Consider the following 19,193-nt stretch of genomic DNA (forward strand, 5'->3'; position numbering starts at 1 on the left):
TAAATGAAATGGAGCTACGACAGACAAGCGTAGACCTAAATCAAATGGAACCAAAACATGTTTTGTCAAATATACTGAATATTTGCTTTAATTGATTTGCATAAAAAACCCTATTTGTTGAACGAATATATCTTTCTCTCTCTCTCTCTCTCTCTCTCTCTCTCTCTCTCTCTCTCTCTCTCCTTGGTATTCTACTACAAAAACCTCAAAATGTTGACAACATTTAACGGTTTAGAATACTTAAAACTTATCTAAAATCTCTCGTGCATTAGAATGGTATATGTTTACGATGTTGAAAAAAATTAATAAATGAATTTACTTTTCGGTCATTGATGTCATCATTTATTACCATTGAGAGTTTCTACAATATTTGTTGGCTATTTAAAAACAATATCATTCTTGTCGTTGGTTTTAATCAGGAATGCTATCTTAACAAGTAACCACCTACATTTTTACCCGAAAAATTACCCGAGGGAAATATAGAAAAAAAATAATTTTCTACTATATTCAAAGAAAAACAACGCCAGAAGATCTACAATGAGGGATTCATTCTTGATTATTCTCAGCAAGTGTCTTTTCCATCCTCGTATAAAATTGTAGTTAAGTAACTTCATATAGACGTAAATTGAATAAATAATTCACTTGGACAAAGCTGAGGCCATGCATAGTATCTGATGTTAATATTTCATTGATTAATAATCAACTTTCTAAAAATCTATTTCTTAGAAATCTTAAGACCTAATAGAAAAAATAATAAGGAGAATTCTCTGTCAATTGAATATTTAATAAATTAAGACTCACAGTTTTAGGCTAAATTTATTATTCACAAATCCTTAGAGGCTTGACGGAAATAAATTAAGAAATATCTCAGTTCAATATTTATTCATGGAATTCCCCTGGGTACCAATTGCGCCCCGTTATTAGCAGACCTTTTTGTATTTATATGAAGCAGAATTTGTTCAAAATCTCCATGAAAAGAAGAAAACACTTGCTTTGGTCTTCAACTCGACAGTTAGGTATATCGACGTATTGTCAATTAACAATGGTTATTTCCATTCTTATGTCGATACGTTCTATTCCAGTGAGCTTGAAATAAAGAATACCAAAGAATCTGACTCATATGTTTCATATTTAGATACATGTATTTTACTAGAAAAGGACATTAATGGTAACCTGACAACCAAGCTTTATGATAAACTTGATGACTTAAACGTTTCAATCGTCAACTTCCCTTACTTATGCAGCAATATATCTTCATCACCTGCAGACGGGGTTTATATCTCTCAGTTGATTCGATACGCAAGAGCATGCTCTACGTATAAACAATTTCTAAATATAATTTATAAAATGAGCCTTACAAACAAAGACAATGTGGTTACCTGCTTTGTCAGCAGGGACCAGTACGTACTGATCGTGTAATCTATCTAATTCTCTTTTTTCACTTCTGAATTATTGAATACAGAAGGATGGATGGTTTTCATACTGCCCCTCAATCGTTTAATGCGTGATTTTAACATATATCTGATACATTTAATTCATTTTGACAAGTATTTAAAATGACTTTATGTTTGACTTCTTATTTCTGCAATTCAAATATGATTATACTATGCACAGAATTAATGATGTTCATATTGCAATATAAATGCTAGTCTTGGGTCACCTTCACGTTTAGTGAAGCAAGGGAATCCATATTTTTTCATTATAAAGTATGAATTATGAATTCAACACAAATTAGTCAATGTTTTTGCCATGGCTTTTAATTTGTTGAAAAGACATCAAATCAAAGATAGAGCTAATCCTATATATAGAATATAACCTTTTATTGTTTCTTAGTTACAAGTTAATGTCGAAAACGACTGCATTGATGGACAGATTAATGGTCAGACGGACAAGTTGATTACTTGTTATGACTCATCTCCCACCCCCTTCAAAAAATAGTTTTCGTTAAAATTAATAATTTTCATTTTACTATGAGATGTATATTTTAACAAAAAATCGGAACGAAGGGATTAGAGACTGTATCAAAATTAACGATTGTTTTTATGACAATCAAAGTTTGGTTAAATAACAACAGAATCTAGATTTTCAGATCTGAATGTATACGTTTTTTAAAAGATGGCAACGGAATGTCTGATTAATTTAATATATATTTCCTTAGCAATACATTCACATTAACATATCCCACAGTATAAATAATATAGACATTACGGAAGAAATCATAGATGCTACTACAATTATACATTTGAAAGTATACGTTTTTTAAAGATGATGTCCATGGCAACGGAATGGTTTATCAATTTAAAATATTTTTTCTTTATAATACAGTCACCTTAGCATATCCCGAAGTATTAATATGGACATTTACTGAAGATATTATAGATATTACCAAAATTAAAGATTTGTTAAATGTCAATTATAGCAAGATTTTCAGGTATGAAGAAATACGTTTTCGAAGACGGTTTCCATGGCATAGGAATGTCTGATTAATTTAAAATATATTTTCTAGGTAATACAGTCACTTTGACATATCCCAAAGTGAATATAGACATTTACTGAAGACATTATAGTTGGTATCAAAATTAAAGATTGATTAAATGAAAATAGATGCCAGATTTTCAGGTCTGAAGGTACGTGTCTTTGGCGACGATTTCCTTAACAACCGGATGCCTGAACAAATTAAAATATATTTTTTAGTAATACACTTGCCATATCACTCCCCATAGTAAATACAAACATTTTCTGAATGGGGGCCTAAAATTGCCCAAACCATTTATAGTTCTTTGTCTACAGAATGTTCTGTCTTCCAGATCAATAGATGGGGCTCATAGCAGGTATGAGCGTAAACGGGAGAAGCTTACTCCTCCTTGACACCCTATTCTACCCGTGTAATATCCGGGGTATTGTGTTTTATGTGCATGTTCACAGATTCACATTGTTTGTAGATTTTTTTTAAATCGATCACTGTTCGTTATCTTCACCTTTTTCACAAAATTACTTTGACAAACAATCATTTGTGATAATTGATATTTTTAAACGTTATATATAATTTAAATCAGTGTCATCTTTCTTCGTACTCGAACGTACTTGATTATTTATAAATAAATTAAAAAAAAACCATATAAAATCTTATTTGGAAGGTTATCTACGTGACCCAAGGGTTGTGACGAGGTGTGCTGCTTTGTTATCAAAAGGAGAGAGAGCAAGAGAGACAGTTAAACATGTTTGATTGTTGTGTGTTGATCCTTCTTGTAATAATTCCTAAGGGAATTAATTTTTTATCAAACTCCACTATTTGTTTCAAAACATTTTCATTACGTGTCCTTGATATTCACCAGTTACTGGTGAGAGTGATATAAAGGGGATTCTTATAATGATTAAGCCTCATTCCGTATGTTACAGAATGTTTATGACTTGTCTTTGGCATCCAAGCAAGTCTTAGATATGAGATTGCGATATGATAAAGCATCAACAAGTGCGTTACATAATGTTTATATGTCTTTGGCACCACAGGTAGTAATGGCATTTATTTGAAGGAAAGATTGTATGATGATAAAGACCCACTAAGAGTGTTATGATGTTTTTGAGGTGTAGCTGAAGTATACAGTTACTATTGGTATTTGGACAGTAATGGCAGTGATCTAAAGGAATCCATTATGATGATAAAGCATCGCTATGTGTGTTACGGAATATATATGATGAATTATAATTACTAATGACAAGGAGAAAAGAAGACATTTGTGATGCAGTAAAGCAGTACAATACCAGTACAATTCCACCTGACCTTATACCTTTGATGTTTTCAGGTCAGTATTTGCTCTGTCCCGATTTTTAATGGACTTTTGAGCTACTGGAAATCTTCAACATTCAATATCTTATAACACACATAAAACCAAGTAATTGTGCGATATAATACACAGTAAGAACTATATGCATTTTCAATACTCGCGGAACACCAAGATGAATACTGTTTTTGCTCAATTTAATTAAAAAACAATAACACTTTTAAATTACTAAAAATTTACTTAAAATTATAAATAAAAAAGATTACTGACTATTAAATAGAAAATGTTAGCCATATATATTTTGTTTTTTTTTTTGTTTTTTTCATTCATGTTCGTTTTGTAAAAAGTCGGGTTTAATAGCAATATGAAGAAACTGTTTTCCCTTATGCATGCGTATTAAAAATCCATGCCAAACGATAAAATCGCAATTGCCAGAGCGCAAACAAGATCTCACATGTTTTAGACAATGTTTTAAGGTAAAGTTAGTCTGCAAAATCCAGAAGATGAATTACTTCCTTTAAGACTTGCTCGAAGAAGTCTTATAGGTGCTTAAAGGTCGTCTTTAAGTTACCATTGAGCACCCTTAAACTATCTTGAATTAATATTTACACCATCATTAACGTACCATGAAGCCATTTCAAACTACCTAATGCATGATTAAAGGTAGCTTAATGATGGCTTAAATATAGTTTTTAGGCGCTTAAAGGCTGCCTCTAGACAGTCTTTAAGCAGCCATTAAGCCAATATTAAGCCAGATTTATAGATGCTTAATGTATTTAAAACATCTATAAATCACTATTAAGCAACCAAAATGCAATCTATGTTCTGTTTTAATAGATGAAATACTATTCATATAAAAACTTCTACATCAGAAGAAAAAAAAGAACTTGCCGTGGCCTTCAATCTGACATTCAGTCATATCGACGACGTTGTTTTATCAATTAAAATTAGTTTTCCCATTCCTATGCCTGGTTTAAGGTCAACATTTCTTAAATTCTATTGTTTTTATAATGACCTTGTTAGCAAATTTGACCTATCATTAGGTCGTATTTTGGCTAACCTGTTTCATACCAATTGTGAATCTTTTTTCTTAAAAGTAAATTTGACTACGGAATGTTCCGTCTAGTTGGTCAATACATAGGGCTCATGGCGGGTGTGACCGGTCAACAGGGGATGATTATCTTTCCTAGACACATGATCCTACCTCTATTATTTCCGGGGATCCGTTCATGCCAAGTTCACAAAATTGGTTTATATGTATTTGTAGATTTTTTTTGATCGATCAGTGTTCGTTATCTTCATTTTTTCATTTAGTCTCGCCAAGAATAAATGCCGGATTAAAACATTTGTTAACTCGGTTTCTCTATGGTTTTTTTTTTTTTTTTTAAAAATCTGTAATATTCAAGTGTAAAATAAATGCCAGGTATATAAACTTTAAACGTGGGTCATTCCGGATATTCACTGTAAATATCAAAGGGGTTCAAATCCTATATAATGTTGCCATCTTATATACCATTTCCAAATTTCAGAATAGAAAGACAAGGCAAGGACAGTAAGACAGAACTTCCGTTATAATATGCCTATCCTTAAGCACATGAAATAACAAGATTTGTCATACATTATTGTGATAAAACTGAGTTGCTTTTGGGAAATCCGCCAATAATTTGGTTATATATACCGTATTTTATCTCCGAGCGGAAACACTGCGTTCTTTCGTATTGTCATATTACATCTAAATTCAAATAATGAAGTCTGTATTTCTGTTTACGATTTTCATTACAATTTGTAAAGCTATGGTGTCTTCCTTGTTAACCGGTACTAACAATCCGAACTCTACAGCTTTAATAAACGACAGACGTGAAATCAAGGAGATCGATGTTCTTCGACAGATCATCAACCAGGAAACTCTCATCCGTTTAGCCAGGGTCAGGGATGTAAAGGCATTAGTTGAAGACGTTACTTCTGTGAAGCGTAGTATAGGGTCTACAAAAGCAATAATCTCCTCTTTACAACAGGCTATAGAAACGTTAAAAAGACAGCTTGGTACGCTTAGTCAGGAGCAGAAAAGAGAAATTCAGAAAATTGAGCAAAATATTGCCGATATCTACGAACTTTTTAATAACAGGACACTGCAAACTGTCGAAAAAGGTAAACCTCTCTCTCTCTCTCTCTCTCTCTCTCTCTCTCTCTCTCTCTCTCTCATTGAGTGTGTGTGTGTGTGTAAGTGTGTGTGTGTTTGTGTGGTAAGGTTGTCTTAATGTTGGCTAAATGGTCGTCTTTAAGTCACCATTAAGCATCTTTAAGCTTTCTTTAAGTAATAAATGACCATCATTAAGTTGCCATTAAGCCATTACAGGTCCTTAATGGTCGCTTAATGGTAGGTTAATGCTGGCTTAAAGATAGCTTATAGGTGCTAAATGCTTCTAAACGATCTTTAAGTCACCATTACCCAACCATGAAGCCAAACTTATTGGTGATTAATGTCCATTAAGCTACCATTAAACCACCCTAAATCACAACAAGTCACCATTATGCAGTCGATGAAAATGCTTTGACGGGTAAAATATCATTTTTATATTATTTTTTCTTGCAAATCATAAATGTCGAATTTATACAATTGTTAATATGATTATTTAAAAGAGAGTTTAACAAATTGAACACACCCGGTAAAACGTAAACTGTTTTTGTAAACTGGGCATGAGCTCTGTTTTTGATAATGTTTACGTTTCACCGGGTTTGTTCAATTTGTTAAACTCTGAACACATCACTCAGTACGTACTGACAATACTGGTCGAGCTAGTTTTCCTTTGTCATATTTCTACTCTGAATTTTCTGGGTAATAGTTTTAATATTTTTCATTAATATACAACAAAATTTCCACATATTTTAAGAAATAAGGGTAAAGTTTACTTTGTGAAAGTGCAAGATTGTGTCAATCAAACGCGTCCCTAAATTCAATAATTTCAATAATTTCCAAATAATTATTTGTAATAGATATTGTAAAGGGTTTTAAATATATGCAAAAATCCTATTTGTTTAAAAAAAGTTAAGCCTTGAAAGCTGAACGGAGTACAGATTGATGCATTTGTAAGATCTATAAAGAAAGACAATTCCCGCCGTCCATTTGAGAGGATTTTTAAAAATAATTTTAATCATGCAAATTTATCACTGACTTATCAAACTAAGAAAAATCAACTTGTCATAGCGTATGACTTTTTTATATAAACCCTTATTTTGTGACGCGCATCAGGTCACAGAAGTAACCAGTGTTTGCGATGGAGGAAAAATATGTCAAAATCTATCAAAACATCTTTGCCTGTAGTTAAATTGTAGGCAATATTGACATGCCTCTCGATCTTCTGATCTTTCACAAAGGAATAGATTAACCAAGAAATTTAAAACATATAAACGAAAAAAAAAAAATTAAAAAGTGATCATATGGGTCTACTGGTCCCTTTTTTTTTCTTCAGAAAAGTAAAACGGTTTGATTGAAAAATATCTTAAATTGGATTTATTAGGTGGCAAGCCGACGCCACAAACAATTTGAATATCGATAAATGAGCATTTGCACTAAAAGGTTTTATTGATACCTGCATATACATTCTAAAAGTCTAGACACCATGACGTTCTTTAATTGGTTTTAAATGGATCAACTTCATTCATTAATTTCTTCTTGTTTCATTGCAGGAATGTGTCATAAAATTCTTCTTTTTAAATTATCATTCAAGAAATTCCTTAAAATGATCAAGTTTTATGAAAAATTAGTATGTGCGAATAATCAAGGATTGTCCAAAATTTAGGATACCTCTGAAAAGGATCTCATTCAGTATCTTTATGAAAAAATATAATAAATTACATTTGACTGTCGTTTTTCACACCAATTGTTAGGCCATTATTTACACACTGAATTGTCGACGGATTTTTCCGTTATTTCCCGATCATGACAAGGAGCACACGGCGGGTGTAACCGGTCGGCAGGGGATGCTCACTCCTCCATGGCACCTGATCCCACCTCTGATGTTTGGAGGTCCGTGTTTGCTCTGCTCCTGTTTTGTATTGATTGATCGACTTTTGAGCTTGAATACTGTTCGTTATCTCCATATATTTCATTTGTGTATTCTGTTTATTCATACAGAATGATGTTACCTTTTGATAACAAATCCATGCTTTAAGGAACTTGTTTGAAGTATTAATCATCTTTGCTGTGTTCCAAGAAATTCATGACTAAACATTTAAGGGATGCGGTAAAACTGCTGTCTTACATAGAACTATTTAAAAACGTCCTGTTCAGCGGATATTTAAACTTGAGGATATAAACAAGAAATGTTTTCGTCAGGACAACGAGAAAGTTAAGTCATGGCAACAGTGAGGACAATTTTCTTCATGTCTAGTTTATTTTATACAAGTTCTAATTATATTGATTTGAATGAAATAGCTGCGTGCAAGAGTAATGAAAAGATAGAACAATTTCAAACATTTCTGACCGAGCATAGAAGGCTCCAGCGAGAAGTAGATCAACTGCGACAGGATAACATGGAAATCAGAGATTTGCTGACCAACCTTAACTTAACTAGTATGTATTATAACAACATTTCATTTCAATCTGGAGGTTTAAGTACAACTAAAATGCCTTTTTTCAATACCTGGTGCACTTAATGTAACACTTTGGATAATTTTTAAAAAGAAATCAATTTGAAATTGAAAGAAAAGTGAAAGCAATTAAATAAGGTCTTAAAGGGTTTTCAGAATATAACTATAGCAAGCAAAGTTGATGATGCCATTACTTGATCCACCTCTAACTGCATGTAAACTGCGTCGACTTGTGCGACATAAATTCGCAAGTGTACCTAATTAAGTATCTTTCTATAGCTCTCTATGTCGGATTTATCTAACAGCAAAATCTAATAATAATATTTCCTGTTTCAATGAGGTCCGGTCTCCTTTTTGTAGTCACAACGGTGCTGCAATATGCATCAGGGAAAATATAAACATATTTTAAAAACTATCTTTTTGTAATAATTACTGATGCAAAGTCTTTAATAAGTCTCTGGCGTGGAAATGTAGTTATAGCGAAGGTCTCTCGTCATTTCACATAGCGTTAAAGGATCGATACATAAGTCTTGGATTCGAGTTTCATAGACCGGTTCTTCGATTGAGACAACATATACCACACTGTTTATTGGCAAAAAATACCCAGATACAACTTAAATTGCAATGGAAATCAGTGAAATATTCTTGACCTGACGTAAACAAAGTATACATATTTCACGACCACCAATCTAATAGTATTTAAGAAATCTTTATAACGATGTAATTTCTTTAACTTTTAAACCATTCATTCAAAGCCCTTCTTATTTTCCGATTATGGCCTCTGTGACATGCTTAGAATCTTAATATCTCTTAACAAACAGACCAGTATGTATCTTAAAAACTATTAAGATGTGTTCATGTTCTATTTTTTAAATATTTCTGAATATAGTTAGTCATTTGGGCTTTTACATGTATGTAGAACAATGTACTTTTCCATATAATGATATCGTCAATCTTACCGAACATCTATTCAACAAGATTGCATCTGGTAATCATTTTTTTTTTAATTGCTGCTTTATTTCAAACAGGGTTAAAACTAAATGCAGATTGTAAAGACCTCAAGGTTAACGGACAAACACAATCTGGTGTATATATCAGATATATCCCTTTGGAAACGAAAGCCATGTAGACGTTTACTGTGATATGGTGACTAATGGCGGAGGATGGACAGTAAGATCAAGATCTCTCTCTCTCTCTCTCTTAATCTCTCTCACTAACAGTTTATGGAATTTACTAGTATATAATTTTCCTCTGAAAAAAATACCGTTATCGGCGAAAAAACATCTAATAGATTTAAGTATAAATAGTGATTTTAAAAAAATAGTACAGTGCCTTAAATGACTGAAATGATGCAAATAGATAATGTATTGAAAAATAAGGTTAACAGTACAATTATAGCTAAGAATGACAAGAATTTTAATAAATACTTTGTAAACTCTAGGCAATCCAGAAGCGGATCAGTGGATCAGTGACCTTTAGCAAGACATGGAAGGAGTTCAAAAAGGGTTTTGGAAATCCACATTCCTCTTATTGGATTGGTAAATTCTTATTTTTGTCCGCTTTAGACTTATTTACCAACTTGAGTGGTAAATGCTCATCTGAAAATATCTTAAGGAATGCTAATTTGTTCAATTATGGCACATTTTCAATTCATATCTTGTTATCTGAGTGTAACTTAACTTTGTTGAAATTAATGTTATATGATATCGTATTGAACTACAGTAAAACTTCTCTCAACCGGCCAGCTGATTGTCGGTCGTCAGCACATGATTAATTATCGGCAGGTACCTAATGTATACCGAGGGTGTAAAAATTCATGATCATTGTTCAGTTAGTAAGGATAATTTCGACATACCTGTTGATTTTTAAAAGATTAATTTTAAAATAAGAACAGAAAAAAACTATGGAGAGGTACTTTATTTATCATTTGCAAAATATCTCCATACCTAAACTATCTACATGCATATGGATATCGCTTACGTCATTTATAAATTTGTTTGTACTTAGTGAAAAGTAAATAATTACAACATTTCTCAGCAAAATTTCTGTTCTTTTAATCATGAAATGAATATTTTGATAAACATTATTTTTTTTTTTCTCAACTTTTGTCTTTGTTCAGTGTCCAATTCTAAGGGCGCTTATGTCTATTTAAAAGTATGATGCAACATGGAGCGCGATATTTTGTTTATTCATTATGTGTTTGATATTTTATTAATTCAATAGTTGTTTGATATTTTAATGATTCATGAAGCTTAATCATGTGTACAAAACTTAGATCGTTCACTTACGTAGTCTGGCAAGGTGACTACCCCTTCACAACACGGGTACAAAACAACAGAGAACCCCAAGAGGCCGTTTGTAGTTTTTCACACCTCTGACTTCTGGTTGGTATTTTTCACACCTTTGGCCGGTCAATACTTACACTCTGGCCAACGACAACTATAATTCTTGCAATCAAAAAGTGGCCGGTATCATGAGGAAAAATTAGCTATGTTTCTTACACTTAGTTCTTGGAAAAGTGGCCGGTGTCCGGTTTTCAGGGATGACCGGTCTTATGGGAATAAATGTTTAAAGAAATGTTAAGAATTTTGTCGGGAATTATAAATTCGGCCGATATTTAGGGAGAACCGGTTTTCAGGGGGGGCGGGTTTGGAAAAGTTTCACTGCATTAGCATTCAATAACCTAACATTTGCAACTCAAACATTTTTTTTTAAACTTACATGCCTTTCTGAACCAATTGAGTGCACATTTTGAAAATAAATATATTTCTAGTAAACAAAGGAGCATATAATAGACATGATTATTTTTGCAATTCTACTTACGTTTTTACATTATTTATTGATTTACATTGAAATACTTAAACGCTATTCTTTCTGACCAAATAACAGCCTTTTATCATTTAGAGCATGTAAAGAAGTAAATTTTTAAATTAAGACATATTTTCCAATTTATATATAAATGTGTGTGTGTGTGTGTGTGTGTGTGTGTGTGTGTGTGTGTGTGTGTGTGTGGATGTGTGTGTGTGTGTGGGTGGGTGGGTGGATGTGTAATATTCCAGTCTGATAGGCTAAAATACAATACATGTACAACTATTCTGAATTAAACATATTATTATATTATTAATAATGAATTCGTACAAAATGATATTGAAGGAAATGACGTCATTCACCATCTTACCAAGGAAAGGAACTCATCTCTGTATGTCTCTATTACTTTACAAAATGGCACAACGTTCTACGAATTATATCATCAGTTTTCTGTTTCCGATGAGGCAAACAAATACAAACTCTTCCTTGGAGGCCCAGCTATCGGAACATTGGGTAAGTAAATAGAATGTCTGACTATCAATCTACAGAGAGAGAGAGAGAGAGAGAGAGAGAGAGAGAGAGAGAGAGAGAGAGAATTAGTAAAAAGGAGAGAAGCCAATTTTTTGATAGAGCATTGACTACCTTGATATTATGTTACCTCTGTATTTCCCTCCGAGTCATAGTAATGTAAGAAACTTCTGATAAGGTCAAAGTGTTTTCAAGGTAAATTACTTTTTTCATCATTTTTGCACGACTTTGTATTTTTCTGGAAAGCTAAAAATAGATTATCATCACTGGAATTCCATTAAGCTTACCAAGTATTTTTTTTTCAAAAATCAATAATACGAGTAATAATACTTAGTTAGAATATATAAGCGGCCAGGTATAAGTATTACTGATCAACAAAAGGGTTTCCGCCTAGCCACCCAGATAGCCAGCTAACATTGGGCCAACGTTGGGCCAACGTCATCGGTTACATTGGGCCAATGTTGGCAAATGACATTGGCCCAATGTAAGTTTGCTCATCGGCCCAATATTGGCCCGATATGTTGGGCCAACGTTGGCCCAATGTAAAGTGTGATTCTACAGATATTGGTCCAACATTGAGCCAACATTGGCCCAATGAATGCGACATTGGGTCAATGTTGGGCCAACGTCATTGATTACATTGGGCCAACGTTGGGAAATGATATTGGCCCAATGTCAGTTTGCTCATCGGTCCAATGTTGGCCCGATGTATTGGACCAACATTGGCCTAATGTGTAAGTCATATTAAATTGTTACAAATCTGCAAATGAACTAATCCGATCGTCTCTACAATCAGAAAAAAAATCTACCTCCAATCCTATGCTTGAAAATACAAGTTAGCTAAAATAAATAAAAAATAATAACAGGCTTGTTTAACTTCTTATATTTAATCAGAACAAAATAAATTATTAGTGATGGAATTAATTGTTTCTACACAAGGGAATTAAGCAAATGAAAGTATAAAATAACAAATTTATTTTGAAAATAATTAAAACAATAAATAATTTTGCCCTTTTTAAAGATTAAAATATGTATCTAGAATCAATTTCCAAACTTTTCCACTTATTGTTAATATACACTTTTTTCGCAAATTCACTTGTTAACAGGTTAATAACCAATCACTGTCCTCTGTTTCATTTTTGAACGCATTTCCTTCTTTCTTTCCCTGTCTGTACTCATTCTTCCTTCATGATCACATGCAGTGGAATTGCTAATTTCCATAGAAATTTATCTGACACACAAGCAGTTAGTTCGAACAGCTCCTTTTAAATAGATAAATGTTAAATCCATTTAGCAAATCTCAAAATAAAGAGAAATGCTGAAAACTAAAAGTAAAGTCGTACTTTATACAAGTTCATAGTAATTCATTCCTTGCATTAGAAACTATTAATACAATGGATATTTTAATTATTTTGTATTCTTTTTTAAATTAGTAATCTTATTATATTTTTCTACATTTAGTAGCAATGTACGACTATAGTATTTTTCTGGGGGAAATTTTATTACTTACTTTTTTAAATCCCCATCATCTTTGAAAAAGCTGGTTTTCCTCATTTGCCCATCCAATGGAATTCCTTGCAATTTTGTTAGAGAACTTTGGCAGCAAATACTCTCCTCTTTAGTCGCAAAGTTATTTCCACCAATTAAATAGAATGAGAATTAAAATCTATAAAGAAGAGATTTGCTTTCCATTAATGCACCAAGTAATAACTTCTTGATTTCTTTTTTTAACATTTGATAGAAAATATATGACAGAATTTTATAGATGTCTAAATGATTATGAAACTGACCCAGCCAAACTTTCAAAGATATGTATTCAAAAATAAATAAAATTTATGAATCCAAATGCAGTTGGAATGTGGAGGTGATTATATATTTTCCTTTGTTACAGTCCCGGTTGATGCACTTATTTTACCATTTTTTCAAAAATGAAGCTCAAGAGCTGTTAACCGTGAACAAATTAGATTTTAATGGTAACAATGATACGTTTTATTTTATGATTTATACATCATGCAGAAAAGGCACAGTAATTAGCAACTGAACTAGTTACATAAAACTTAAGCAAGCTTAGAAAAAAAAAAGATAAAAGATTGCATTTAGCATGTTTAGATAAACAAACTTTGCATTTTGTGCATTAAAATCTGAAATAATTTGAGGTAAATGGTACTTACATTTTTGTATATGAAATGTCTTGACACAGCTTTAAAAATCCACACAAAGAACACACATTTCAAATTTAAAGCTTTCTTTTTTACATAACACCTTCAACGTTCTTCTGTGGGAAACCTCAGTGATTATAATGTTGGACGTGCTAAAAAGATGCAGATTTGACCATCCCGTCCTATCAGATATCACGATTACAATAGAAACTGGCCAGTCTCACGCTGTGAAAACCCCTGTCCTAATTGCTTGGTCAGAAAATGTGCTCTTATCTTGGAATATGCTCCCTAAATCCAACACTTTAGAAAAATTATGTAATGGGAGTCTTTATATAGTGTGTTCGTCTTATATTTTCATTTTATTTTTTTGACATGCAATTAAGTTAATTTAGATTTATGCATAATTAAATAAATGTTTATGTGATTCTCAAAAACATTTAATTTATTACTACGTTTAAAGATTTAAGCATATTTTACGTTAAGGACAGACGATACGTTCCTCAATAATATATATTTTTTTTCTAAGATTTTGTCATTGAAGTATTACTACTTTCATATGTTTACTCGCAAAAAATTGAGGTACCTTACCAGGCATTTGTGCAAGATACCGGAGGATGTTGTTTCCTATAAAATCCTTTTGGAAAAAACTTAATTTGCCAATATCACGCTTTTTAGTGTTTCAATTTTCAAAGACGATTAGAAATCAGTTTAGAAATCAGAAAGTATTTAAGATTTTGAGTATTTTCCATACAATACGAAGATATACAAAACAGATATTTGAGGAACGTATCGTCTGACCTTAAATAGCTTGATACATCACCATGCATGTTTATTAAGAACACACGGTATGTGTAACATTAAATACATATAATTAACTATTTTTTATCTTTTACTTTCACTCTCTCTGTCTTTGTCCGATTATATAAAGAACACTTCACCCTGTTCCCTGAATTCTGACTTCACCCCAACGTTGGCTCAACGTTGTCTACCCAACAAAATGTATCAAAATAGGGACGTAATTCACAATGTTAGCCCAATGTGTACTCCCAACAAACTCCGTCAACTTAGTGGTGACAAGCTAACAACAGTGGCCCAACATTGGGCCAACGTTGGATCCCCAACCAACCTCGGCTTCTGAGTAAAATAGTGTTATGTTGACATTGGCCCAACGTTGGGCCAACCTTGTAGTCTCCCAACAAACTCCGTCAACTTAGGGGTGACAAGCTAACAACAATGGCCCAACGTTGGCCCAACGTTGGATCCCCAACCAACCTCGGCTTTTGAGTAAAATAGTGTTATGTTGACATTGGCCCAACGTTGGGCCAACGTTGTACACCCAACGCCAACCATCGGCCAACGATCCAACCATTAGCCAACGTTGGGCCAACGTAGTCATGCTATCTGGGCAAATTATGCCCTTTAGTATATTGACGTCAATACCTCAATTATATCAACCATAGTTAAAGCAATAACGTCAACAAAAGCTACACTTCGTGCAATTCACGTGACAATCTTGACATAATGTGTATACGAGGAGTACTTGTTGATTTCTACAAGGAATTCACGTTTCCTGATTTGTTTAAATTGGTATATTTATAACTACATTTTATTAGCACTTTCATAACTACCACGATAGACAGACTTGTTTCATGAATAACTTTCAGTTATTGATATTGAATTAAAACAAATTAAGTATTACACAGAATCACGAACATATATCATTGTAAATATAAGCCATACTTGAATTCAGCTCGATTCTGAAAGCCTTGAAAATTTCAGATTGGATATTTGGCCACAAATCTATGAATTGAATCGAATCCTTCATTTAATTCAATTATCAACAGTAATCATGAATTTGCGCATCATTCTCTCTGCTGAATCTCATAAAATGAAAAAGCCTACTTTTTTCAGTACATATACAATATGTCCTTTTATACTACAGGTGACAGTATGTTAAACACGTGGAGTTCAACCGATAATTTGTTTGGTATGTACTTCTCCACCACAGACCAAGACAATGACAGAGCTAGTGAAAACTGTGCTGCTAACAAAAAAGGAGGCTGGTGGTTCAATAACTGTCACGACGCCTTCCTTAACGGTCCCTGGTCTCCGCAATTCTGGTATGAGCCTTGGACTCCAACAGTTCGTAATGGTTATGAAATAAAGGAGACTCTAATGATGATAAAACCTCACTGATCGTGTTTCATGTTGTTCATTGAAAAATGAATAGTGAAGATAAAATATTTAGAATTTCAGCTTACTTTCGGTTAACCATCAATTGTAGACGTTTAATTCTTCACACAGAAATTTGCTGAGAGAATTTTTTAATTTTTTTTTTAATTTTTTATTTTTGTCATTTTAGAAATACACAACACTTTATCAAGGAATCGAGTTCTATTTTCATATGGTGAAAATATTGTAACATATAGAATAAAAAAGAATATTTTATTTTTGACATAGCAAAATGTGAAAAAAATCATTCCCATCAATGAAGTTAGGACTTAAATTTTCCTCCTGTTTGCCTGTTTTCCTTTGAATAGCAAATGGATTTTCCCACAACAAGACGAAAAAAATGTACCCTTAAGTTTTAAAAATCAATTAAATAAAAAGCATATATACTTGATTTTAAAGATATGGGTACTTGAATTTTCTTGTCATTTTCTTCCTTTCTTTCTACCACTTGCTGTATAACTCGTATCAATACTATCAGATTCTATTTATATTTTGAAAAAAAAATATATATGCAAATGCCAAAAAATGCTTTATTTACTATCGAGGCTTACAAAAATGCAATTTTATTACATATACGTACAGTTCTGTTTTCAAGGACATGTTGCCATGAAACAATGTACAAGGAAAAAGAAAGTAAATGTGACTTATTATAGTGAAATGTAGTGTTTATTATAACGTTAAACAAATATTCGGTCTGTCAGATCTATACAAAACGCTTAACAAAAAGCACTTTTGCTATAACGAATACCATCGTCTAAAGCCATGGTCCGGAGTCCGCATACAGCTCTCTCCTACCCGTAGCTGTTTGATCACAAAACGTGTCTTGTAATCTTGAATATTTACGCCTTAAAATTGTGACGTCATGTTCAGCCAATGACAATATTTGTTTCCATCGCAATTGAAATAAACAATTGACATCAACAGTATACAAGAAATGTTTCGTATACTGCGATTGGGTATCGAAAGATCGCGTCAAAGTTCATTATCCGACTATGCTTTACTTGCATTTGTCAATATTTTAATGAGCTACGAAATATCCTCTTCTCATTCAACCACGGCCAGAATGGGACAGGATCGTACATTTTGGCGGGGGTTTGCGACAATGAACTAATACAATTTTCAATTTTTTGTCTATATGAAGTAATTATTATGAAGGCTGGATGTTTATGCAAGTATTTAACAGTTTGTCAAGGAAAACTTGATGAAAAAATCTAATCAATTTTTTTTAAGAGTTCGGGCAACGTATTAGCGTACGACTGACATAAGAAGAGCATTATTGTTACCCTCATTCTTTATCAATTACGACGGAGATGGTATTTTTCTCATTTTTATCATTTTCTGATTGACTAATATAATTTATGAAATCTTTATAAAAGTGAAAAATGTGCTTAAATACATGAATATATTAACAATTGGTGTGTTGTTGCATATTAAAAAGGACTCTACCTCGGCATCTCGTCAAAATCCGAGAAAGTAAAATTTTCCGATTGAATTTTAAAACATTGTGTTGTCTACGGAATAGAATGTTACCCTTATGTGCTTCTTTACGTTGGTCAAACCAAGGGTTCACTTAATAAAGGAATATCGGGACTTAAATTTCAAATTCAAAACAGAGACCGACAGCTTCTCTACAAGCACTTAAATTAACCTGATCATTCTATTTTGACAATGAAATTTAGAATTCTAGAAAAGATTTACCATCATACTAAAAGCCGATCATTGAGTACACCTTTCCGTAGACAACAAGAAGAATATTGGATTAGAAAACTAGGCAAAGCCTTTCCATAAGGTAGCAATGACAATGTCGATAACGTTGGGAATCTTTCAAGTCTACATTGTAGAAATGTGAATGTGATGGGACTTTTTAAGAATATACAGAGATTTAAGAGTAGCCATGGACATCGTTCTAACAATAAACCTATTATACACGATATTTCTTTTGATTCATTACTACCTCATGTAAATAAACAGTTATGTCTTGAACACCTTCTCAACAAACTTAACTCTGTCCCTTCAAAAGTTCTTAATTTATTTTTTTAAAAGGTCAAAGAAAGTCAATATTTGAATTTTTCGACACCAGAATACAGGTTTGGATCTATGATTATGGATATGCAGGTCATAGGCTTTTCAAACCGCCAAGCTAAGACGTTGAAAAATATTTGTACGTTTATATTAAAAATATTTAATTTACCATGTCTTACATTATTTTTTCCATCATTGCTAGTAATTATTACATGTATTAATTATTAATATTTAGGGATGTCAATTTTATTCAGTTTATTCGAATAGTTGAAGGGTTTAGTCGAACGATAGTCGAGTACTCGAAATTAAATTAATTTTTCATGTCATTTTCACTATTTGTCTTTTACAAATTGCTTGTACACTATTTAATATATGCTATCACCATTGTTCAACGAATTTGTGAATAATAAATACTTTCTGAGTAATCCATATATGTATTCAATGTACTTGATTTCAAATATGATATTTACTGCACATTAATCTAAATAAAGGATATCAAACGCTCGCATTTGTTCTTTCTTTTCATAACGCAAGTACATGTACCCGTTAATTGAAGCCATTTGAAAGTGTCTTGTGCCCTTTGACTGGTAAACAGTTATTAAAGCGTCCCACTTATTAAAACAGAGAGAGAGAGAGAGAGAGAGAGAGAGAGAGAGAGAGAGAGAGAGAGAAAGAGCTTGCGATAAATTTTAATTATGAGATTTTGTGCAAAAAATCAAAACAATCTTGAAATTACTGCATGATATTGATATCAGAAAGAAACGACCATTTAATTACGCTCATAACTCTCCCCCAGTTTAAATGCATTTACAATTATGTAACAGCTGTTTAATTGTTCTTCATGAATAGTTGCGTTAAGCGAGATCTTATGGAATTGCAGGTTGAATTATTCTTCATGAATAGTTGCGCTAAGCGAGATCTTATGGAATTGCAGGTTGAATTATTCTTCATGAATAGTTGCGTTAAGCGAGATCTTATGGAATTGCAGGTTGAAGCTTTATTATATGGATCTTTATTATTTGGATCTATAGTACCAAATCATTCTTGTGAGCTCTCTCCATTTATAGCAATA

The 19,193-nt window shown here is 32.5% G+C and overlaps 1 protein-coding gene across 1 annotated transcript; it reads left to right on the forward strand.

The window, feature by feature from the left end:
• The first annotated feature begins 5,504 nt into the window (after positions 1-5,504).
• On the forward strand, positions 5,505-18,625 carry LOC133198411 (angiopoietin-2-like). Its single transcript, XM_061334506.1, has 6 exons — positions 5,505-5,930; positions 8,218-8,355; positions 9,401-9,435; positions 9,814-9,910; positions 11,526-11,693; positions 15,810-18,625. Exons 1-6 carry the CDS (start codon positions 5,528-5,530, stop codon positions 16,061-16,063), a joined length of 1,095 nt encoding a protein of 364 aa, XP_061190490.1. The 5' UTR covers positions 5,505-5,527; the 3' UTR covers positions 16,064-18,625.
• Positions 18,626-19,193: the final 568 nt, after the last annotated feature.

Source organism: Saccostrea echinata, unplaced genomic scaffold (assembly GCF_033153115.1).
Source record: "Saccostrea echinata isolate AGI-Se365-2 ecotype Australia unplaced genomic scaffold, CSIRO_AGI_Sech_v1 ptg000033l, whole genome shotgun sequence".
In the NCBI taxonomy this organism is placed as follows: Eukaryota; Metazoa; Mollusca; class Bivalvia; order Ostreida; family Ostreidae; genus Saccostrea; species Saccostrea echinata.

What these genes read in the sequence shown, in the direction of transcription:
- LOC133198411 (XM_061334506.1), top strand. Translation starts at nt 5,528, where the DNA reads ATGAAGTCTGTATTTCTGTTTACGATTTTCATTACAATTTGTAAAGCT. An exon ending in ACTGCAAACTGTCGAAAAAG is followed by an intron (nt 5,931 to 8,217) that starts GTAAACCTCTCT and finishes TGAATGAAATAG; the next exon opens with CTGCGTGCAAGAGTAATGAA. An exon ending in ACATTCCTCTTATTGGATTG is followed by an intron (nt 9,911 to 11,525) that starts GTAAATTCTTAT and finishes ATGATATTGAAG; the next exon opens with GAAATGACGTCATTCACCAT.